At 40.7% G+C, this 24,924-nt stretch overlaps 1 protein-coding gene across 4 annotated transcripts in view; it reads right to left on the reverse strand.

The window, feature by feature from the left end:
- Positions 1 to 24,508, reverse strand: part of LOC131085302 (cytosolic phospholipase A2 beta-like) — a 51,894-nt gene extending 27,386 nt beyond the window's left edge. For 2 of the 4 annotated variants that reach the window (XM_058027289.1, XM_058027287.1), the window contains exons 1-2: positions 19,947 to 23,465; positions 16,626 to 16,789 (exon numbers count right to left, since the gene is read on the reverse strand). Coding sequence is in view for 1 of the 4 variants with exons in the window: in XM_058027286.1 (XP_057883269.1) it covers positions 1,670 to 1,690 (21 nt within the window). In the remaining 3 variants the exon portion in view is untranslated. Of the gene's footprint in view, positions 1 to 1,669; positions 1,691 to 16,625; positions 16,790 to 19,946; positions 23,466 to 24,422 lie in introns of those variants that run through there. The other 2 variants (XM_058027288.1, XM_058027286.1) reach the window with 2 other exon arrangements.
- Positions 24,509 to 24,924: the final 416 nt, after the last annotated feature.

A 24,924-nucleotide genomic window follows, 5' to 3' on the forward strand; every position in this document is an offset into this window, starting at 1 on the left:
GGCTTTGTATTGACAAAATTTCTGAGTATTTTGCCAGGTGAAAATTATTCCATAGCCCACAAAATAAAATTTCTAAGGAGGGATTATTCTTGTCTGAGTGGAAGACATTGCTACAAATATAAGTTGTAAATTAATATTGACAATCACTTCTGTGTCAGTTTGGTAGCTCTCTTAAAGTACAAAAAAACTAACTGGGAGATTAGGAGATCTTCCTAGATAGTTCAAAGTACCCACACATTTCTAAACATGTGGGTTTTTTAATGTAAAAGAAAAAAAACCCACTCTATTCTTATTTCCATATCTATTTACCAACTTATACACACTGAAACACAGGCTTGCCTGACACAACAGCAGAGCTACCTGGAGTACTGAATTAAACTCTTTCCTTGGGAACAGAAGCTTTCTGACCTGAAACTATGCTTGCACTCAAACCTTTTGGCAGTGGTGTCTATTTACCAGGAGTCTGTCTGTACTCATGGAACATCAGTTGCAGCACTGGGATGAAATGCAAGAACTTTGTCATTAAACTTTCTAGATAAAATTATACCTGAGCTATCTACCCATGTATCAGCTCCAGAACTGTCTTACTAGATACAACACTGATCTTTAAAACTGACAGATAATATTCATATCTACAATAGAGAGGTACATCTGGATCTAACTGGTAGATGGACTAGATACAAATTTTATCCAGAAAGTACATAGCATTTACAACTCATTTTCTCTTCCTGAATGCTTGCATATTTTTAATCTATCCCTTAAGCTATCTGTTCAAGCTACTGATATTTTTCTAATCTTTACCTTTGCCTTTAATATTACCCTGTCACCATTAATGATCTCTATAGGCTGTAGCATGTAACATTGTGTCTCACTATATTTTAAGCCCATGAATGCCCATATATCTTCTATTAATATATTATATAGATATTAATAATATCTATATAATAATATAGATATTATTAATATCTTCGTAAATTCGACAAAGGATTTGATACATAAAGAATTATTATCTGTAAGTAATTCATGCCTTGCATTCAGACACCATGTTGATTTTAAGATACACATGAGAAAAGAATTTTCAGCTAATAGTTCTGTTGATTTATACTAAGAGTTATCAGTTAAAATCTCTGAATGGAACTTACTATTAGAAAACTCAAGTCCAGACATGAAATGCTTCCACAAGAATTGCAAAAGCTGTAAACAGTACGTTAAAAATAGTTAGATCTAAACAGGTCAAACAGGTCATTAGATGTCTCCCCTGCAGCTAAAGTAATATAGATTATGCCTTGTTGCTAGATAAAGCTGTTGGTTTATTTCAGCTGGGGCAAGCAACGAACATATGCTATCCAAAGAAAAGGACTTAGGAGGCCTAAAGCACTTTCATTTTACGGAAGGTAAACTCTTCAAGAGCAGCCTCCTCTTCCTTCAGGCACTTCACTCCGGCATGTACACCAAGGGCAAAGCAAAGTATCCCATTTGCTCTGTGCCTCCACTGAAGCTCACTGACAGATCAGTCACTGGGAGGTAAAAGAGGAGAGCGTGCAAAGCTCAGGATGCCCCTGCCCCACCACAGCGGCCTCAGCAGATGCAGGGAGGAGGGAGCTGGCAGGGAGAGCTGGAGCAGAGAGGCCCCAGAGCGAGGAGCCCGGCCTGGGCTCCGCTCCCTTACCTTGGCTGGTGGGCTCCCCATGGCGCCGAAGATGGCGGCAGCGACCGAAACCCCGATTTGGTTAACAGATCTGTCAGCTGACAAACAGGCTGGCAGCTTGTTGTGCTGCTGCTGCTGCTGCTGAAGTAACCTGAAGGACACATATAATTTATACAGGCGCCGAGCTCCACCCTCTGCCTCCTCTGTGTGGAGGAGAGCCTGCCTACATCTGAGAGGGAAAGATCTGCAATGTCAGAGGTGAGCAGAAAGGCCGACACTTTTAGTATTTCTCACCATTTGCTATTGACCCAACATCCTCCCAACAGGTTTTTGGGTTGATTCTGACATGTACAGGAAGTCTTCCTTCACTCTCACCTCTTCCACAGATCTAGTCAGAAGATTAATTTTCAGTAGCTTTTAAGTTTTTCCACAAATACTCCATAAAAAAGAAAAAGCCAAAGGGATTGGAGAACTAAATCTCCAATCTCTGGTGGGAGACCTACAATCTCTGGTGGGAGACCAACCCGCTTCTGAGTGCTCTTTTCAACTTTTCCCACAATAGGGACTCAATATATTCCAAATATATTATTGGGAATCTTTTTGACAACCAGTAAATCATGACTCCTCAAGTGCAAGTACCTACTGGCTGATCACCTGGCCAAGGCAGAGATGCTGGTGAAATTGAGATAAATATTAGCAGAGAAAGGGAAAGCTGCAAGCCTTCTGGCCTTTTTCCCTCTACCTGCTACTGATATGAATATGATAACTTGACATTTCCCAGTTTCCCATCCTGTTCCCCCATCAACTTGCTGTTGACAGTGCTGGGTCAACAGGGCATCCCTAAAGACGGCAGAGGCAGGGCTTCCTCCACTTCTCCCATGCCTGCTGTGACCTGCTGACAGAGTTCCTGTCAGGACACTGCTCCAGGCAATCTGCTCTGTCTGTACCTTTATCCACACTTGCAATTTCATGGTGTACAGACCCAGACTTGGAAAAGGCCTGGAGGCCACCATAAGTTTTCAGTAAGGTATGTACTCACTGGGGCATAGTAATTCCAGATAGGATCAAGCCTCACAAAACAGCCAGTGGACACCTTAAACTAATGGAGAATGTCAAGAGTTAATTTTCATCAAATAGTATGAATTTGGTTTTTGACAAGTGAAAAAAAAATTAATTCTAATCACGATAGTTTGTTAGGAAAATAGGTTTACCTGAAATCTTTGGCTTCAGATTATTCATGAAAGTCAGATACACACTGTGGATCATCCACTTCGTAAAATATTTTCCACAAAACCTGCCACCAGTTAAAATCAGTTTTAGGCAGATGCCCCTGGGCTTCTGCAAGTGACAACCAACCACTCCAATTGACATTTTGCAGACTCTGCTCTGGAAAGCAGCACTGTGCTCACCACCAGGCAGGACTAGATGCACTCGGTTGAAATCTTTGAAATACTAAGAAGAAAAATATCTCAAATAAAGGTCTGGTGTTTACATGCAGTATATCAAAGGGCAGTAACAAAGCTCACAGAAAAATCAACCAAAACTCATTTGAAAGCAATGTGGAGTTCAGAGCAATTAACTGTGGAAGCCTGCAGGACTGCTGCAGCAACACTGCTTTAACAGCCTCACTTGGGCATTTTTATAGCACCAGTTAAGACTGTAGTGCACACACTCATCTTCTTGCTTCCATGGACACAGGAGTCTGTAACATCCCATTTCCAGAGACAAGGAAAAAAAGCAGACAATAGAGGAAAAAGGCTCTATTCAAGAGGAGTCTTGGTTTTCTACTTTTGCACTGCTATTGCAGCTTTAATCAGACAGTCTGCTGCTATAGTGAACTGAGACACCAAAGTAGTACATTGACAAATTTACCTCCTAAACAGAAGGCAAGTGGAAAACCAGCCAGAGAACAATGAACTGCACTCAAAGAGTGGTATGTCTGCCTGGAAACGGAGCAACACATTAAAAACAAAACAGCTGTTTAAATGCAGGGAGACCCATGTCTTCATGGAACAGGAAAGAAGAAAAAAAAGCTCCCAGAATGCTTTCAAATCAAGGTGCAAAAGTTATTTTGGAGAGCTATGGAACTAATTTTTCCAATAGCCTCTCCAAGAACTTAATGTTTCCAGTAAATCAGCATGGCCAAAATACATAAAACATTTTGTGTTTCTTGTCAACAAGCACACTGACAACTACTACATCCATTTTCTCCTGGACATCAGGAGATGGGCTATGTGACATCAGGGCTTGCTGCAGACATTAAAAATGTACAGCATGTGGAAAGTAAGACAAAGTCAGCTGCGTAAGGAAGGAACAACAAAACTTAGAGGTTAAACCTGAACCAAAGAGGGCACAGCAGAATATGTCAGTGAACTAGAAAATAACCAGGAAATAACTTTAAGATGGTACAGAAAGTCCTCCCCCTCCCCTTTTTAGAGGGAGGAAGTCATGCCAGGCTTATACTAGTGGAGTTAGGCTCAGAAAATATGATACTGTACCTGCAGCAGCAGATTGTAAAAGACAGTTCAGAAGATAAAGAGAAGAGATATCCTAGAAAGATTTTACTTGTTAATTAGGACAGTCTCATTCCACATTTGTGACTGAATCTTACTTCTTTTCCAAACTACTATTAAGAAAGTACTTGGAAATAAGCTGGGGTGGGGGAAGATATAAAAAGACATATCAAATTACAACGAGGTTAAATTGGTTCATACACTACCTGTTGGCATTTGGATAATGCACACAGGAGACTGTGTGAAACAAAATCAGAATGGAAGGAATGCAAGCCCACGCTGCAAGCTCAGCATGAAAGAAATAAAAGTCAATTAATATAGCATTCAGCTAAAAGCAATTTACCCAGTGGGCTGCTCACTAATTGCCCCTTGCAGGAAGTACTGAGCTGCCAAAAACCAAGCAGTAGAGTGGCAGCAACTCCAAATGATTCTGAACTGGACTATCCTACTGGTGGCATAAACTGTAAAGCCAACAGGGACAGAACCTACAAAAAACACAGAAGTTTCATTTAGCGGAGATCATCATTTGCCCCAGCGATGGCCCTGCAAAATCTCAAACTCGGCTTTGGTGTACAAAAACTGCCCTCACTGAGGCACTGTCGTCAGAGTCCTTCCACCCTTGGTCCCAGCAGCTTCGTGAGGAAGGATGGCAGATACCAGAGCACACTCCTATAAATATAAACATCCCGTAACTTTGTTTCAGAAAAGTTTTTCATTCATCCCATAAAAGCTTTTAAACAGAGATAAGTGATGGCTCTTTCTAGGGCTAGATGCAGCCACACCACTGAGTAGGTGGAGGTGGAAGACTGCATTTTGAGGAGATGTATTTTTTTGCCAGACAGAGACTATGGAAGATAACAGTAACTTTCTTTTTACCTCATAAATCAGTCTGTAGCTTGTTCAGCTCAGTGGCTAGATTATGAAAATTATATTTATCTAGGAAAAGAAATGTGTACAATCAAATACAAACTACATTTTTTAAAATTTTCTCAGAAATTGAGGGAAAAAAGTAATTTTTTCACTAGCTCATCACCAAAATATTTTTTCCATACTTGTTTTCTTGAACTACTGTAAAAAATAATCCAAATAACAACAAAAAGTTTATGAAAGTATATCTCAATTTTTCAATTCAAAATTACCATGTGAAACTAGGAGCTATAAAGCAAGCTTCAGAAATACCACATTTAGAACATGTAACATTTAATTGTGAAATAAAAGCTAATTTTTCATTGTTTTCCCCTTGCCCCATTCCAAGCAAACAACATAGCCATTCTGAAATTATTTTAGAACTTTGAATGCTTTCCAAACAACAATATTCAGAACCTGCTGTTAGTTAGAACAAAACTACAGGTTGTCTATCTGAGCAACAATCAGGTGATAACATTTGTAAATGAACTGTCCTTCTGGCTATCAACATCCAGCCCTGTTTTAGAAAAGTAAAAGGTGTTATATCCTCTTCCCTATCTCCTGAACCACTGTTATCTTAAACAAAGACTTCATACAGTAAATCCAGTATCACTGGCTCTTTTTCCTGGCCAGAGTAAGGGAGCTACTAATTTCCTTAGGTGCTTTGCAGGTGTGGTTGTAAATAGGGCAAGATAGTGATCTTTGCAGCTTCACCACAGGAGGAAGCTGCTTATTACTTACCTGGGGTATCTGAGGACTGCAGTGTTACCTTTCCAAGACACGTCAATGTAGAGCCACACATTGAAACCTACGGTGTTTATGTTTAGAAATTGTTCTTTTATTTTAAACCAAGCGATTGCAGAGCACCTAATTGAAATGATAATTGAGTAAGATATTTCGATGTCATTCCACTCAAGCCAGTTTCTGAAACCTTTATCTTTAGATCTTATTCAAATAGTCTGACACTGATGTCAGTAAAAAATTGCTTGTGCAAAGACCTCAGAAGAGTTAGGTAAGTATTACACTTCACCACTTGGCTGACAGGAACACTTGACTTATGGTAATGGCATTCAGCTTCAAATTATCACAAGAAGGGTTTCCTTCAAGAGGTAGGGTTGCCACCTACCACTTGTATTTATTTAATGGTCACTTTTTAGACTTTTTAGAATCAAGAGAGTAACTCTTGCTTTCTGCTATTGTTTTTCAGCCTCTATGACTGACTGTTCTTTGGGGCAGGATCTGCTAAGGACATGTTTGCTACTGAAAGTTATTATACTGGGCAAGAGTAATTAAAACACAAAGGTTGCAGTGATTGTATGACACATACAGCATCATTTCCTTTCTGTTTCTGTCCAATTCTCTTTCAGCTCTGTATGTGGGTTTTTCAAGGTCCAACCTTTACCTGAGCATAGCCCTTAGATGTTAGCTGAGAAAGAAATAAAAGATATACAATAATTTATTTCAAATAATACAGAAATCATCAAGGGTTCAACTAATGCATTCCTACCTGTGCCTTATTGTCTCAGAAGACCTTCAAAAATAGCAAGACTAAAACAGTAGCAGGCATCCTGACTGTGCTATTCTGTAGGTTGGTATTGCCAGTGGGTAGGCTTCTTAAATAAAGCTAGCATCAGCCAACTAGCCAAAGCCTGGCCTAGGTAATCTGGAAGATTTTAATGAAGTGCAAAGGTAAGAAAACCACTGAGCTGAGCACAGAGGCAAGGCAAAGAAATATGGAAACAGCCAGTTCAGGGAGAACTGAATGCATTCAAGTTTATCACCAGTAGCTCTGGAAATACCTGCAAAGTGCCTTTATAGCAGGCACACTGATCACTAAGAACAAGTGAATGCTGACACAGAGTCCTTGGTAAATATCCAAAAATGAGCAAGTCTTAAAAATACCTAATGGCAAAGTTTCATGTTGCAGCAGGAAATCTAAGGGCTGGCTGCTGCTAAAACAGGAGGTTTTGCTCCAGTCAACCCCCAAGCTTAGAAAGCCCTGCTCCTACTTCACAGTACTGGCTCTGAACTCCTCTGGCTAAATGCTGAGCTCATTTGAGGAGCTTAAGCAACAGAAAACTACTCTTCTCCTTTTCCTGAGGAATTTCCAGGGCTGCCCTTCTGTAGTGGCGTGCAGCCATTACCTCAGCTTGAGCTCAGTAGAGGTAATGTGACCATGGACAGGCAGCATTATCCATGAGAGCTGTCTAAATCATCAGAACTCCAAGGGAAATGAGTATCAGAGGTGGAAAACACGTTAGACAATTCAGTGCACATTCCTGCAAGTGGATCATTACCCTCCACTGATCCCACTACCAGAAAGTCACAGGGCTTTTCACCACCTCTCCGTAGGGAGTGTAGGTCTTCTAAGTTTACTGAAACACTGTCAAATTCAAATCCTGAATTTTTTCCTTTTTCCTTTCTTCACTTGTGATATGTGCCTTTTTTTAAATACAAAAACTCTAGACATCAACCAAGCTATATTAACAATTTAAAATAAAATAACCAGAGTTTGACTTAGTCATTAGAGTTATTATGAGCCTTGCAAGCTTATTTACAGTAATTAAAAGCCCTGTGACTCACTTCTGGTGAATTATAACTTCTGACACCAGAAGACAACTTCAGGGGGTTCTACAGAGGATTTTAATACAAAAGTTCCTTCTGCATTGATGCTTATCCCTGTAGAAAATATTTCTGATGAGAAAAATTTCTCGCTTAAGGGTGTTTCTCTTCTTCCACTCAACTTGTAATATTTCTGTGACAAAAAGAAGTCAAAATTTTCCTAATACAGCAACTGGGAATTTGCCTTGCTGAGAGCACTCTCATCTTAATTCCAGTGGTATGAAAGCAGCTTTCTGCCACCTGCTCCCCTTAAGCAGCAGAGAAAGCAGACAAGTGTGAGCAGAGCCTGGCACTTGAAACACAGTGAGCATCTCAGCTGGTCTCAGGAAAGCTGCTTTAACCTGTGCCAAGGCAGAGTCATCCACAGAGCCTGATATTATCTCTGAATCTCTCTGTGTATGCATATTAGGTCAGGGTTAATTCCTCCGTTTCAGCAGCACATAAAACATGACACTTGCATAACACTGCAATTTTAAAAGATTTTGGTCTAGTAGAAAAAAATATTTTTACAGGCAGAAATCTTATTTAACCTCTTAACTTATATAATACTTTGGGAATTCTGAAACTCTGAAGATTTTTTAAAAAGTGCTTCTTGAAACCTGAGAACCTAGAATAGAAAATCATACCAAGAGAAATGTATAGCCTTCAGCATCTCAAGGAACTAGGGTGTTTTAACTGTAGGCCTCCCACATTCATGGTCTATGTGGCAGGTAAGGCATGACATGGCCAACAATAGAAAAAATTTTTGAGTAGGCCATGAAAAGCATTGAGTCTGTTTAGAGCAGAACATTAAATTAAGTTACCTGCACTGCCTCATTTGGCAGAGGATTCCAGACCAATGTGCCCAAGGCCCAAAATTAGATCTCCTGGCCCTAGCCAGGAAGAGTCTGAGCTGGGGGAGATACAGTCACTCAGAGAACTCTAGCTTCCAGGGGCAGAGATCTGATGGAAGACAAGATTTCAGATGATCACCTCTCCCATAAGCAGCTCCAGGAAGCTCACCCACAGCCTGCCAATGCAGCAGGGCACAAACTACTGCAACACGCACAATTTGTACTCTGCAACCCTTCCCCACGCAATAGACACATTGCAAAGTGGCAGAGACCCTTGCTTTGTATGATTCAAATCCACTAATTGTTGGTCTTCCCTCCTGTGTAGTTACACACATTCTGAATGCATTTGTCAGCCAAGTAGTAGCAAGCAAACTGAACCACAAAAAGGTAAAATGTCCTGCACAGTGCTGGGAACTGGAATGTTCATTCCACAGAGGAAATCGTGTTGGCGCACCTCCCTAAAAAGATTTCACTCCCATATATAAGAAAGATTTTGAAATATTTCTGGGTTGATGCCTCAGCTGACATGCCAGGACCCTGCCTACACAGCTGTTCAGGCTCAGCAGCCCCCCTGGGCACACTGGGAGCTTCACAGCTAAGAGATCTAGGAAGATGGAAGCAAAGGAATTGACCAACAGCCTAAGAACATCTAATGGGCATCTCATTCACCTGCTGACCAGCCTAGGGGGTGACCCCTGGTGAGTGGGAGCATGTCCTGTCATCACAGAGTGATGGGTAGCCAGAGGAACAGGCCAGGTGGGTCAGCGAGGCATACGAAAGCATGACAGCTTTCCAAGCAGGTTCCATGAGGCAGGAGAACCAGCCAGCCCAGCAGTACAGAACCCAATCACCATTTTCAGACAGGGAAGGGTTGCATCAGAAAAGTATGATGGGCTCTGCTCATCAGACACCGCTTCCTCACGTACGCTGCACCTGGGAATGGCGAGGACCTGACTGCTGATAACACACAGCATATTTCCTCCTCCTCCTCCTCCTCAGGCCTCATACACAAACAGCTGACAACATGGACAGATATGTGGAGTATGGAATGCCTTGTGCAACAACTTGCTTACAGTAAAAAGAGAAGAAAGGAAGTAAGATTTAAATTGGTAATGTACCCCCTGCTCTTTGACCCTGTCATAAATCCTTTGTACATCTTAGGCAAGTTAGTGGGAAATTTGTTGTGAAATGGAAGTAGCAACAGCCGGTTCACCTGAGATCACAGAAACTGCTGCAAGCCAAAGGAAAGACAAACAAATATTGTAAAGAAAAAAAAATTATTCTGTTGTTGTAGAACACACATTCTATTTATGAACACAATCATTGTATACCGAGAAATTGAGTGTATTCCCCATCAAGTGTCTATACTTTGGAAGGCATCAGTTTAACCAAGGTCCAGGGAGCACCAAAAGGTCCACTAGTCATGGTGTAAATCAGAAATGTGTCCCACCCTCTGAAGTAATGCTTTGAGGTGCTTCTTGTTGCACATTATTTAACCTTATGTGGCTCTGAATCAAATTAAATGAATGGTTGCATTACGTTATTACAGATGCAGCTAAATGCTGTTCACTTGTCCCAAGCAAAACATTCTTCAGCTCTGGGGGGAATAACCTGGGAGTCAAAAAGTTAATTAAGGGTTTCACAAGGCACCAGGGACAGTCTGCAAGAAGCAGTGAGCAGGGCATCTTAATTTTCATTCAGTATACTCATGTACTAGGAAGTCTCTATTAGTAACTCAAACAGAAGATACTATGGTCTCCATTGCAAAACCAAGAAACAAAAATACTGTAAAGCAATTTGATGCTCTCCTAAATAGGAGTAGATCTTAACAGCTATTAACAGCCCCTTTCATCCCCATCAATTGAAAGAACTGTACAGGTGAATCCATGCAAATCCATTTCAGACTCTCATGATAGATATATCTATTTGATATCTTAATTCTAGTTCTGGTCATGATCATTTGAGCTCCACTTCCTTCCTTCTGATATGTGTAGTCATTGCCATTATGTGGTCTGTCCGTGTCAGGACAGGGTTTAATGAAAAACATTCTAACAATGGAGCATCTTGGAGTTTTTATTGCTAGCTGTGTAGATCTCAGCACAAGTAAAACCCTCATTCCTCACACTCTGTCTCCTGCCCCTCACCACTCCAGATTACTGAGGGGATCTAGTCAAAATTCAGCCAGTCAAAAAACAACCCACAGTAAAATGCTGAAAATTCAAAGCCATGTCTTTGCTGTTGGAAAAGATGTGCAAAAAGAGTAGTAGACATCTTCCTCATCTGCAGCTACTGGTAATTCACTAGTAGGTCTTGTGCTTAGACAATTCCAGCTTTTCTGCTGTCCATTTAGGAGTTAACATATGCATTTAAAAAGCCAAAAGCTTTGATCTCCTCAGACACTTGCACACATTCCTCTCAGGAACAGTCTAATTGATATTAATAGGATAATTCACAGGTAAAGTGCCACCTCAGATGCACCAGTGCTTAATGAACTGGAGCACAACCAAACAGACAAAGGAATATACACAAAACATCTGCCTGATTCCCCCTCTCTGCTCCCTGAGAAAACCAAATGTATCACATTTTTTCCTAGGTTTAATTATTCTTAAACTCCTGTTCCTCCTATTTCTTCATATGTGTTGGTGCTCATGCATTCTATTTAGACTACAGATCTTTTTTGGAGCAAGGTCTACAGCTTTTCTGAGAACTTTTATCACTTTTAACAAATCATTTCTCTCTTGCCTTTTCACAGTGCCACAGTGCCACAAACGTCAATAAATTCTATTTCTGATCTTGAAACCTGTGTTAAAGCTAAACTATGTATCTTCCCTCCTACACCTTCCTTTCACATGGTGACCCCTGACTTTTCTCAGCCTCCACATCACATATCCCCCCCCATGTGATAACTAAATTTAAATTCAAACTGGATGATTCTCTTTTATGTGTAGCTCAATCAAACACGAGGAACTTGATTCAGGAATTACTGGGAAAAATGCATACATTGGATAGGTCCAACTAAATATTCATAGGTGGTTTTTGTTTTTAAAATCTCTTTTTTTCCATATTCAATCTTTTCCTTATATCAAACATATTTTAGAAACCTGTAGTTGACCTATATCCACAGATAGTGATGGTCTCTGTGCTTCATAAAAAGCTTCAGATGAAGAGACAAGCTGTTCCTTATTTCATGAAGACTCGCTTTTTAATCTAACAGTGTTAGAAACTAACATTGAAATGCTCTTGGCACTGATATACAGTGCACCTCTTCCAAAAATATGGAGTACTAGAGCTTCCCAGATAATACCTTGCACAAGACAGCACATAAATGCTTCCTCAGACAGAGCCTTGGTTCCAGAGCCTGAGGTTCACAAAACCACAAGGGAAGGAAACACCCATCCTTCCCCTGTTTCACAGCTTTCTTCCCTGAGCAAACATTTTGAAGGCAGTTCCTGGAGACAAACCTTGAAGGATTTCCTCAGCCAGTTTCCATTTCTTATTGGTATTCCTATAGCAGAGGCACCAAGCCCTCATTTGCATCTCATTTGTGTCAGAGGGTTTCAGTCTTTCCTGTTTATAGTTTATATGCCATCATGGCGGCAGTGCCATTAGGATAATTACATATATTGTTATGTTAGGACTCCCCTGCACACTACCAGGAGACGCTTTGTGTCTTAGATAACGAGGTCAGCAATTTCCAAGATCTGCAGAACACGGACAAATTGTTTTGGCAATACACCCAACTTACTCCCAAGCTTGACCTACCACCTTCCCCTACAGGAGACCCCATCTGCTCTTCTGCATTACTGTTTATACCTCCTGCTTTAGGCTCTTCCTCCAGGATCAATCATACCATGTTTTATCCTCTTCAGAAGCTCCCATACTGAAGGCCACACAAGCACAGAAGCCAACAGAAAATTCTTCAGTTAAGATAATCACAGAAGCAAGGGTGCGGGGGCAATTGAAGAAATCATACGCCAAAATCATATCTGAGTAAGTTTTTCTAAATCACCATCAGTGGAACACACTTCTAAGCTGGATTTGCATTACAAGTAGGAAGAGGAAGCACAAAATAATCTGCTATTCACAAATGTACACACAATGGACTCACAAACAGTCTCCCAAACCCTCCCATTGCACTGTTGCTGCCTCCACAAGGAACAGGACATCTCAGCTCCACTGTAGCTTGTGAGATCTGACAGTCCAGGTTTTATTTAGCATTTAATCTCAGGTCATATTCAATGCCAGCTAACACAGCTAATTCCTCAATTCATACCATTGCGCTGAAATTCTGAGGCACCTGAATTTTCAGATCACCATGCTTCGTAGACATAATAATTCTAAGTATGACTTGACTGTGCACTTAAATTGAAGATATGGCCCTCAAAACAGACATATTACAAGGGAATTCCTGGTCCAAACAGAATTGATAGTGAAACTATCACTAAGAAATACACATCTTAAGCCAGAGCTGTCACGCTCAGCAGCTCTGCAGAGAGTAAGCTCCATACAAAGCAGAGCGGCTGGCTTAGGGAAAGCATTGCAGCTACCTAATGTGCTAACCAGCAAAACAAAGCACCATGCACCCTCCGTGGGTGTTAAGCCGCATGTTTGCTTCCTATAAAACAATCATCCAACCTACGTGGTCTACCAAGGTGTGTTAGCACAGGGCCTGCTACCCCAGGCTCACTTGCCACTCACAGAAGAAACAGTGCACCCCAATACTTAGCCCTGCATGAGATTTGGCAGCCTTTTGACACACCCTGAGCCAGATATCATCTCCTTGGCTAAGGCTTGTACTGTATCTGTACACAACTGTTGCTCTCACTGTTGCTATAGCTGTACATTATGAAACCCCTCAAATACGCAATACATCCGTTTTTGGCACAGCTCTCTTGAGCAGGTGTGTTGTGCAATGGATTCTTCAGAGCTAGCAGGGATTAAACAGAATTTTGTGGGTCCCAGGAGATGCAGTTTATATTCGTCTGAGCACCATAAGGCCAAGTTTGCTGTATTCAGCAGAGCCAAAGGCTGTTGCAAATTCAGACACACAAAGACAGAAGGAGAAAAGAACTATGAAGTTTAGGACAAGTTCAGCACAAATGAATTTTTAAGTTTCCAACTTGTAACAATTTAAGATAAAGCTTTCTATATAAGCATGTTCCAAAATACAGACATTTGGAGAAAAGTATTTCTGGGCTAAAAATGTTCTGATTTATTCCAGGGAAGGTAAAGGAAGCTGAGAAACAGATGTTTTGTGTAAAATATCTTCCTAAAACTCTGCTATGTGAAGCTTTTGGGATCTTGTCACTTTTGTTGAAGTGTCTCCTTAGATAATACGACGTGGTTGGGATAGTTTGAAAACTTGGAATTGCTAGGCTTTATTGCTAGAGGGTTTGGTGCCTTAAAACACAGTGACACCATGTGGCCAATCGCTCAGGATGGAAACAACGCGCTCATGGAAAGGGCAGTGTACCATTCTCTCATTCTCTCATTTATCTCTGGCTTTATTGAATTTGTCTTAGGCATGCTTGAAGCTACATTAACTACTGAGAGCAAACTAGGTTAGAATCTTCATCTGGGCAGGTAAACAAAGCCAAAGCCAATGGTCAGTTTGGATTTCAGCATATGTTCAGAAGTCTCAAGTTTGCAAAATTGTCCAGTAAAACCTACCTCTAAATTCAGCAAGCAAATACTCATAAGAACAGTTTGCACATATGTCAAAACTCATATTCACTTGCAAGCAATTTGTAGAGCTATAATTCAACATTCTCAAAAAAGTGCATCTGGAAGTTGCGCTTAAATATCTATAGTTTAATTCTGCAGTAGTATCACAAAAACTTGCAATTAATTTTGAAAATGGAAATATATTTGCCTTGCTCTCATGGCTTGTTTTTCTTCCAAATGGATACAGTTACCCCCACTTATTTTTATAGATATTTCTGCACGAAATATTTAAAGTTGCAAGTGGGAATATTGCTGCTAGCAATCTTCTCAGTAGGTTTGTTATCACTCTGCATTATATAATATGATGGCTGATGTGATGAATCATCTCTCCCTAGCACAGTCCTTTTTTCCAAATGAGGTGCTGCACATTGGAAAAGTTCAATTCACAACAAATGGTAAGAATGGGCAGATCTCTTTGAAAGACAGACACACACACGGGCAGGCAAATAGGCAGATGAAAACTGAATACAGAATACCCCTTAAACAGAAGGAGAAAAATATACTAATTAGCTCTTCACAGGGAATATATTCACTCAGTAGTACTAATGCTCATCAAGAAATGTGTATTTTCAGACAGCATTCAGATCACCTTGCTCTCAAGGGGAGAGAGGAAGTGAAAATACAACAGTATGACTCCCAGTTGCACAGGCTTTGCAAAGTCAGTGTGCCATCCATGTCTTTTTTGCTGATGAGTTACATAACATGCTGGTGTCATTTTTTCCATTCCATACTGAACTCCTGGTGAGCAATTTATGTCAATACTATCACAGTGCATCTGAATGTAAATGAAATAGGTTAATTTGAAAGGTGATCTAAAAGGATTTTTCACCTATATATATAATAGTTTCACCTCTATACATAGCAGTTAGAGCCTATGAAGCACCAGCTAATTGGATACAGGACTTTCTGACTATTCAAAACAGGAATTTGAGCTGAGGAAGATTACTGACCTGACCCTTCAAATTTTGTCACCCTCACTGGTGAGATGATGCTGCCATCTTGTGACTTGCAAATTTTGCTTAGCCACAGTTGACACTTTTTCCCCTAGACTGGGAGGATAGAGTACATGATCTCCCTGGTACAGAAGTGCAGTAATGATGCTTTGAGCAGCCAAGCCTTCTTTTATATTCAGACCCACATTGTCTCTGCTTAGCTTTCTTACCTGTCTCCCCTGGACTGCACCCTTCAGTGTCAACATGGTTGCTAAAGGAATTGCTGTCCATGGACAGGCCAGGGTAGAGGCAATCCTGCAGAGGGGCTGAAGCCCACAGTTTAAAGGACTAGGGGTTTGTAATAAAAGCTAAAGAATATCCCCCTGCTGCCAAGAGAATCATATGTGCTGGAAAGCAAAACACACATTTAGCCAGCAGTAGAAAATTGCAATATACACTGAAAAAAAATTAAAAAGACATATTCTTTACAGCTGGGAAGCATTATTATAAATTATTACATAGTTTTGTATATTGAGGATAAAACTTTCCTCTCCATCATCTCAAGTGTAAAGTTTGTATATTTATGGTAACATTTTTCTTGCTTGAAAAGGTTGTCGCTGTATTCTGAATCTAAATAGGGTTGTTCCATCTGCTCACATTAAATAAAATAGCTGTATGTCAAATGGATATGCTGTTCCCTGAGCAATACAGGCTTCAGCTGTGCAATGACTGCTTACCCAGCATTTTGAAATACCTGTAAAAAGGTTTGTGTTACTGCAATCACATTGAAAAGCAAGCTGGGATCCCCTCTCCTAGTGAGGCCTCGTTCTTTCCTTATACCCCAACCACGTGTGCCTCCATCAGTGTGTACCCCCACAGCACTTTTCAGCTGAAGACACAGAATCAAGTCTTGAGTTGTTCTTTCCTTATACCCCAACCACATGTGCCTCCATCAGTGTGTACTCCCACAGCACTTTTCAGCTGAAGACACAGAATCAAGTCTTGAGCTGCTGGCAATACGAAATGCATGGCAAGGCAGGAGCAGGCACATACCAGGAACAAGCAGGTTTGAGGGCTCTGAGCCAGCAAGGCAGCTGCTCTGAGCTCAGATAGATTGTTTGGGAGAGCCCCCACACAGCATGTACAGCTAAAAGGTTCCCTCAACACCTCTACCTGGAGACAAAGCATCAATCCTTCCTCTCTACCAAAGCCTCAATCATCATTGGACACCCAAATCATATTTCCTTTCAAATCCTTGCTTGCCAAAGGAAACCAAAGCATCCTGCACTCAGTTTCTGATCAGAGTTTCCAGGACATACTGTATTCTCTTCAGGATATGGCATAGTAGAACAAGAGCTCCCAAATAGCCACTGAAGGTTATGTTTACCCATACAGTAAATGATGATTCTAGAATATGGAAAGAGGAAAAATGAACCTCTATACTCACCTAGCATCCATTTCTGTAACATGTTGATCACTTTGGCATCAATCTATTACTCATAGATGTGTAAAATCCCACTGATAATAATGTGAGGTCCTTCAGGATATGTACCATATTTTCTCATATAATCTCATGGTCAAAAGTCCTAGTGACAGTGTTCAGGACTCCACCTAGTGAGGTAAAACAAGAAGTCTTTAGAGCAGACAGATATTGCTGAAGAGACCATTCCTTTCCTCTGACAGGGGTAGAAGACCAGCAGAAGGTATTCCACTGTCAGAAAACCTTTACAAATCCAGGCCATGTTCAGGGATTGCTGATGTTTTTAGTACTATGGAAGTAAGTCAAGGATACATCGGAAATCCATACCTGGCAAGGATATATCCTTTTTCTCTTGCAAAATTAATCCATATACAGAAATGTACAGCCACATATTAATGAAAGAGGTAATATTTCCCTATGGAAATCCTTGTCATATCAGCATTTGCATCTCCATATTCTTAAAGCCCAATTCCAGACATACAAGATACTTTATTTTATTTTTAGATAGAATCCACCTCTGCAACAAGAGTTTGTGCTGGGTCTGCCATTTCTTCCTCATTTCACAATGAGGTCTTAAGAGCTACCAGAAGCATTGAGCAAGCCCTTCTGCCCTGAAGCAAATACAATCTTTAAATCCTTCTAATATATAATCTCCTCTCTCTTGCAGTAATACATCAGGCTCTTCCTTTTCTGATACAGTCTGCTCCCAGAATGGATTCAGGTTGCAGCAGCAGTCCAAATAGTCGGTGGATTAACAGAGGAGCAAAGTCCATATCAGTGCTAAGTATGTTGTAGTTCGAAAGGTTACTAATCAGACAAAAACCTGATCATTAATAAATTTCCTTTCAACAAACCTCATCACAACAATCTGATCCCCTGTATTACAAGAGATACAGAATTCATTTTGCAAAGTTTGTTGAGAATAAGAACTCAACATAAGGCTGGAATTCTTCTAAAGAGAGACAAGAGGAAAGAAAGAAAAGCAGAATTCAGGAAACCTAATGGAGGAAAACAAACTAAAATAGATGGAGAATAAAACAAAGGATCAGGAAGTGATAAACTGCAGAAGCTCAGACCTCTGGTAGTCTGGGGGCAACTGCAGAAGAGAATTTTGGTTTGGTCTGTGGCTATTGCCTGAAAGTAGGTACCTGCTGCGCCTGCTGTTTCTATGGTACTGGCTGAGGGTGCTGCTACCACCACATTGAAAACATCTTTAAATATGGTTTCAGTTTTCACACCTCTTCAATGAAAACCTAAAATCCTTCAAGAGAAATCTTGCAAAGATAAAAGTATTCCTGACTGTCTCCACGTGGAATCTCACACTGGAGAATTGGGGACCGCAGCAGAGAAACCACCCTTACCATCCACAAACACTCCTCTGCTCCCAGAAGAGCTGTATTTCACACACCAAGTAACATTCTGTCGAGAATCTCCTGGACTCTGGGATCTGTACATGTGGTGACCCTCAGAAAAATCACTCTGTTTTTTGGGTGCAGCAGGAGGCTCTGTCCTCCAGGAACACCACCTCATGAGGAGAATTCTGCACTGTTCCACAGACAGAGTAGCAGGAAAGCAGCTGAGACACGCACAGGCACTGCTCAAGTAACAACCATATGTACACAGACTTACCCTGAACAGCCTGCTCAGAGGCCACAAAAGCAATGTGTATTACTATGTGAGTGCTACATGAAATGACCCTGCTGTCAAACCTGGTTTAGGAGCTGCAGAGTATACACAGGATTTATGAGACTAACCTCTGGATTCCCCCAGAGCACAGGAAATTGCATTCCTTTGAGATCTGGACTGATGTTCATTGATAATGCAAAATTATGTTCCTCTGCAGGGAGATGAAAAGCAAAGCGAAAGCACTGGAAAGCCAAATAGCCTTATGTGGAGAACTGAGAGGAATGAGGAAGAATAACAGTCTTAAAAACTTCTACTCTCCTCTCAACCCAGCTGAAGGGAGAACCTGCACATGCCAAGTACCGGGAGCAAATTACTTAAAAAGTCAAAGCTATCTTTCTTAAATGAGTGATTTTGAAAGGCAGAGTGGTATTACCTGCCTCAGCCCATCATGATCCGCTGTGAGGTGTCTGTTATAAGGCTAATAAGGCAGACAGAAATTATAAAAATACCAGAAAGCAAATGGAACAAGCAGTAAATGAAGCAGAGAGAAGACAGCTCTGGCCTGAGTATGACTGAACTCTCACTGGGTGGTAACTATTAGGCACCAGTATTTTCTCAGGCCATGTAAGGAGATGAATGGGTTTGGCTTTTCCCAAGCTGTTCTTCTGCTAGTGGACAGTATTTTTTAGGCTATACAAAGCACACCTTAGTAGCCAGAGACAACTGGAGAAAAAAGAGAGAAAGGTTGTGTTTATATCTGCTCTTCCTCCCTCCTCTTTTGGGCACAGGGTTCCAGATGAATCAAGGGAGACACAGACAAGGCACAGATTAAGCCATATATCCTAAGGAAATTAATTACCAAATTACTAACTTTGCTTTATATTATGTGAAAGGTAACTCTTGGTAAAATAAAGCTCTCATCTCATGACAAAAACAACAAGATTTCAAAACCTATTGGTCTAATGAGGAATAAAATTTAAGCCTTTTCCCTGAACCCACCATAAGCACTAATGTACTAATAAACAACAACCTGCTGACCAGAACACAAATCTGGGAAATGGAAGAATCTTCTCAGGCAACGCCAAGGCATGAGCTTCAGCCTTCTAAATCCCATGGAGAACCCCAGCTCTTAGGTGAATGGTTATTTCAAGGAGACTTTTAACACTAGTCCTTAGGAGGATAAAACAGAGTTACTCAACTAAATACTAATCTTCTCCCCAGTGGGAGAAAACTTATTTCTTATCTCAGAACTCTCTAGCCATTAGAGAACAAAAAACTACATTATTTGCAAGTCTGATGAGTGACTGGAAAATCTGAATGGAATCAACCAGATATAAAATAAATAAAATTTGTTCCTCGGTTTCTACATTGACCTCAAAGTGAGGGAGCTTGAGAAAACTTCTATAACTTGTCACTAGAGCTACAGCAATGGAAAGCATTTATTACCTCTCCATAACAGCATTCGTTCTCAATGACAGTAAGTGTACTAATAATGACTGATTGCAAAACCCCTTAGTTGAGAAAGCAAACAAAACACAGGTTTCAGTGACTTGTTTGTAAGTAGATCCTGTGTCCTGTGTTAGGATTAACCCTGTGGCTGAGTAATGGGCACTGTGCAGAGCCCTGGAATCCTGGAGCAGGCAGGGTTCACTGTACACTCACCTCTGGCACTGCACAGTGAAAACATCTGGTTTGTGGACATGAGCCATGGTACTTTCACTTGTACATGTCTGTCTTCTGCCAAAAGGAGATTTCTGCTGGAGAACCTACATTCTATGGAAAAAAAAAGAAAAAAAAGAAAAAAAAGAAAAATCTCAAGTTATTACAAAACAGAATTTTTAAATCATATAATATCTCTACTTGAAAGTGACCCATAATCTTTTCGTTTTCCTTTGCTTTTCTCTCCCCATTCCTCACTTCCTTTCAACCAACATTTATATATGCCCACACACTCACATACTTCCCTTGATGAGGGGGAGAAATTTAACAATTGATATTCCCTGAATGCACACTATCTTTCTTTTCTTTGTATGCATAATTTATGTACAATTCATACCTCTATTTTGGTTAATTTTTGATTTGTCTAGCTAGGTTACAATTCTGATTTTGGGTGCTCTGGAAGTGGTATGGCCTGGTTCATGGTCAGTGGGACAGAAGTGAAACTGTTAAAGATAGAGGGGAAAAAAGGAAGCAGACATTGTATCCTCAGGTGAGGGAAGGCAGACACAGAAAGAACAAGATTCCCCAGAAAGCTTCAAAGAGCAGAAGTGCCCCAGCACAGTGCTGATCTAAATGGAGCCTAGGAGGTCTCAGCTTTACAGGGAGTGGTATACAGACTGCCATGGAAGCAGTAAGTGCTGAGCTGTTCAGTGATTTGATGATATTTCCACCAAAAAAGTACAGACCACTGACCTCCTGTTCTTCCACTACAACAGTAGTGATGTCATTAGGTATCAAAGTAGTTTTCCTGTGTCAAGATGACATATTTCTGATCTGAAATAACCCAGAGATGGGAGAATGGCTGGAGTCAGAGCACTGTGCAGCCAAAAATAATCTGGTTTGAGTTAGTGCTGGATGTTTGAGGATGTCAGAGTGACACTGTCCAGGGACAGACTTGTGTAGATAGCACAGGATTCTTGATTCAGAACTACCTTGCTGAATTCATAGCATATTAAAATGATAGCAGGGCATTAGAACTTGCTCCTCTAGATGAAAGCAGAGATATACACATGCTCTGTTCCTATCCAGGACATTTCCTTTGAACTATCTATCCAGCTTATCTCTTATCTGACATCCATATTTCACAATTTTCTCTCTACTGTCAATTCCTTTGCTCCTTCGGGACCAGATCCACTGCAAACAGGGGCAGCACACAATGAGCCAACAAGCACTCACTTCACTGGATACAGAAATGGATTCACGATTTGCAATCAGCTGGACTAGTTGCTACAGACATAACTAATAACTGTACTAGTTTCTTACTTCTCTTGGCGCAGTATGGCTCACCCCTGCTTCTCCTGATAACCCCATACATGTTCCTGCCGTTGCCTTCTTTGATCCAGCAGAACATTTTAATCTTCTTTTTGTTCTGTTTTGTTTTCCACAGGATTACCTCTTAGATCGCTAACCAGAAAAAAAGCATGACCGTCCCTCTGTGCAGCAAGAGTATTTAAATACTCTTTTAGGAGTTAAAAAATTGTAAAACCACACCTTTTACTGAAGTGATTTTAATGTAAACATAAATTCCCAGTCTAAACACAAAATATTGAAGTTCAGCAGCTTAGGTAATTGAAAAGATATAATCCAAAATAAATAGAATGTATCTCATTTACTAATTTTTCTCTAAGTATTATCCAGAGTCAGGTACAGACATTTTTAGGTTTTACCCAAATTTTGCACAGACAATTTTTTAAGACTCATAATTTCTAATTTTTGTCCTCAACAATGAAAAATAGCAGGGATATTTCACAGTAAATGCTGCAAGGAGCACTAGCTCATTGGAAATATTAATCTTTCTTCTCCCCAAACTTAAACAAAGCATCACTTTCTTTGTGCTTAATACTACATTTGGATCAGATTCCATTCCAGACTCCATTTCCGAATAATATGTACATAACACTAAAAAGTGCAGCATAGTAGGGTTTTTTTAATGAAATGGTAGAATTATATTTTTTTTAGCAAAATATAGAAAAAAAAAATACTATTTGTATTTTGTCATTAAACACTGGTCTTATCCTTCAGCTTGATAACAAATGATCTAGTAATGTATTACAGAACTAAGCTTTGAATTAAAAAAAAAAAACTAAATCTATAGACTTTCAAATACACTTAGGGAATATAAACCAGAAATGGGGAAAAGTGACTCCTAAATTACACCACACAACATATATTCTCATCTTTCACTTCATTCCTGTTCTGTGGCCATGAAACCACCTCACTTGCAGAAGCCATCCAGAGACACTGCTTCACCTGAAGAAGCTCAAGGCTTAGAGAAGCACATTTGCATTGAAATCCCTTTGCTCAGCATAATCCTTATTAAAATTCCATTGAAGCCTCAAATACCCACTAATTCTGCAGAGACAGCCAGTTTCTCAAAGATGTTTCACCTCCTCTGCATCTGTGGTTCACTTTTTGCTTATAAAGGCCTTTTGTCTACTTTCATTCCGCAGTTTCCTTCAAATTATACTGTATGTGTATCAAAATGCTTCAGGGTCAATCTTCAATGCAATGATGGAAAATCTTAAGAATGTATTGGGCAAATCAGCACTCTCCATTGGTGCCTGATTCCATGACAGCTAGGGAAATCATCCTACCCTAAAAAAGTATTGCAAGACATACTGTTCTCTTATAGTAAACTTGTTCATACCAGCTTACATGTGGGGATATTCTCCGTTCTTAAGAGGCTTGTCACAAGCTTTTCTTATTCTCAAAATAGAAATGAAGTGCAGAGCTAAACAGTGGGTGACTAAGAATAAAGACAAGATCCTTCAAGCTAGTCCTTTGATACTCTGTTTTATCTGAAGCACTTTTCAATTAAGCAGTTTACCAGAACAGAGTTTCCCATCCAACTTCTATTAGATTTATCAGTTTTGCTTGGCAGAGGATCTCTTGCAGCTAAGGGTCTATTATCTTTAATTAAATAATAACTTTCACATTGTTCTTGAATATTGTTGTCTGCATTCAGCAGGCCTAGAGAGACAATATGAAGCACTCTGACTCAACAGCCTGCAATTAGTAGAATATTGTCTTGAAAAAAACCTATTATCTTAGCCCTACTGGTCTAAACCATCTCTTCAGCAGAAGAAACATTAAGTAGTAGAAATCTTCAGCAAAGTGCTGAAGAACATTCTTAAGAACAGGCAGAAGTGTGTTACTGATTTAAGCCATTTCCAGTTATTTTGCATTAGTCTGACATCAGTTTCCAGTTTCTATTTCCTGAAGATAAGTTTCAATTTTGAGTTTAATTTTAAAAGTATTCTCAGTGCAACTGAGTCGCCTTGAATATTTTCCTGTACGTGGCACAGAGCTGCTCAGCTACATCAGCTTTTCCAGACTTTCTTGTCAGATGTCATCCAAGTGATAAAGGGCTCTTAAGTGGGTAGCAAAGCTGTCATTCCAAAGCAACAAAAGAAAGAAGTCCTATGTGCTGTTGTCATCAATGGAGTCACCAGTCAGCTCCCTTCATCCTCTGTTTTGAACACTCTTTTCCATGAACCTGACTGCCAAATGTAACAACATAAAAACTGCATGAAAGCATCACTGAGCACACTGTTGATTTACTGATGGAGAGCATTTTTATTTGTAATGGTAGTTTCCTATAGATAATGTATTTTCTCAGAAGGTCACAATTTTGTAAATCAAAGTATAGATGTGTAAACTGCTCACTGAAGGCTGGGAAAGCTTCGCTTCCCCTCAGAAGGGAGTAAAATAAATGTGAGTTATCCCACAGACTAGAAACCAACACACTGTTTTGTATAAACCCCACTGTATTCAGTAAAAATAAGAGAACTGAATTACTCATACCACAGAGAAACTCGCAGCCTAGAGCCCTGAGTCTGAGGAAAATGTGGATCAGCAGCCCAGGGTTTTCTGAATGCTTCAATAAAACAGAAAAATTAGGGAAAAGAAAATGCGCCTTACTCAGATGGAACTGCTTGAATGTGTTTGACTTTCCTTGCTGTTATATGTTACTCTGCTGCCAGGCCCCACTCAGTCACTAAACACCTGTAACAACCACAGTCCATGCAGACACAGGCACACAAGGGACAAACAGAAATCAAGTAAGAGGCAACAGCATAAAACTTGATGGATGACCAGTACGGCTGAGCAGGAGAGAGAAGTCCCCAAACTAACTACTCACACCTTCAGGTAGGTGGTACCCATCTACCAGTCTGAGGAACAGGGGGCTCAGGAAAACCAGAAGTACCTGAAGGGACAGTCTGTGCTGAATATATTGTATGAGAGAGTCTCCACCCCTCTGAGGTCCAATGTGCTCATTTTGAGTGACCATTGCCTCCCTGAAGCAAGAAAACTAAGGGCATGATTCCTCCCTCAGCAGGATCCAGGCTCCTACAGGGCTTTTGTCTCAGCAGGAACTGGAAACCAGGGACTACACTGTCAAAGGCAAGATTTCTCTACCTCAGTGCAATGCAGAGACTTCCAGCTCCTGCTTGCTTCTGCTGCCAGGGTGTGAGTCTTGACTGCTCCAGGAGGGACAACCTGCTCCACTGATGCCATTTGATATGTAGCTGCTGTTGGCCACTATCCCACAAATGCACAAGGTGGATTACAGCCCCCCCCTTGGCAGGTTTGGACACTGGTAAAGGGTAAGAAAATGCCCATTCTTCCCAGAAGGTGAGGTCAGTCCTCTCTTGAAGAGTGGAATTTCTCAGCTATCGCTGAGCCCACAGCTGTCTGCTAAAGTGCAGGACAACTGAGGCAGCCCACCTCACTGGGCTCCTGGGAACTCAGCAGCAGTGGCTCTACTGTTCCCCTCCAAAATGGAGACAAACTAACTTTCACCATAGGAGAGCAAGTACTTGGCACATCTGTATCACCCCCACGTTGGACACTGTGCAAAACCACAGACTCCACCACTTGTCTTCCCAACAGGAGGTGAGGACTTCTGCTCATGACCTCC

The sequence above is a fragment of the Melospiza georgiana genome, chromosome 6, assembly GCF_028018845.1.
Source record: "Melospiza georgiana isolate bMelGeo1 chromosome 6, bMelGeo1.pri, whole genome shotgun sequence".
Classification (NCBI taxonomy): Eukaryota; Metazoa; Chordata; class Aves; order Passeriformes; family Passerellidae; genus Melospiza; species Melospiza georgiana.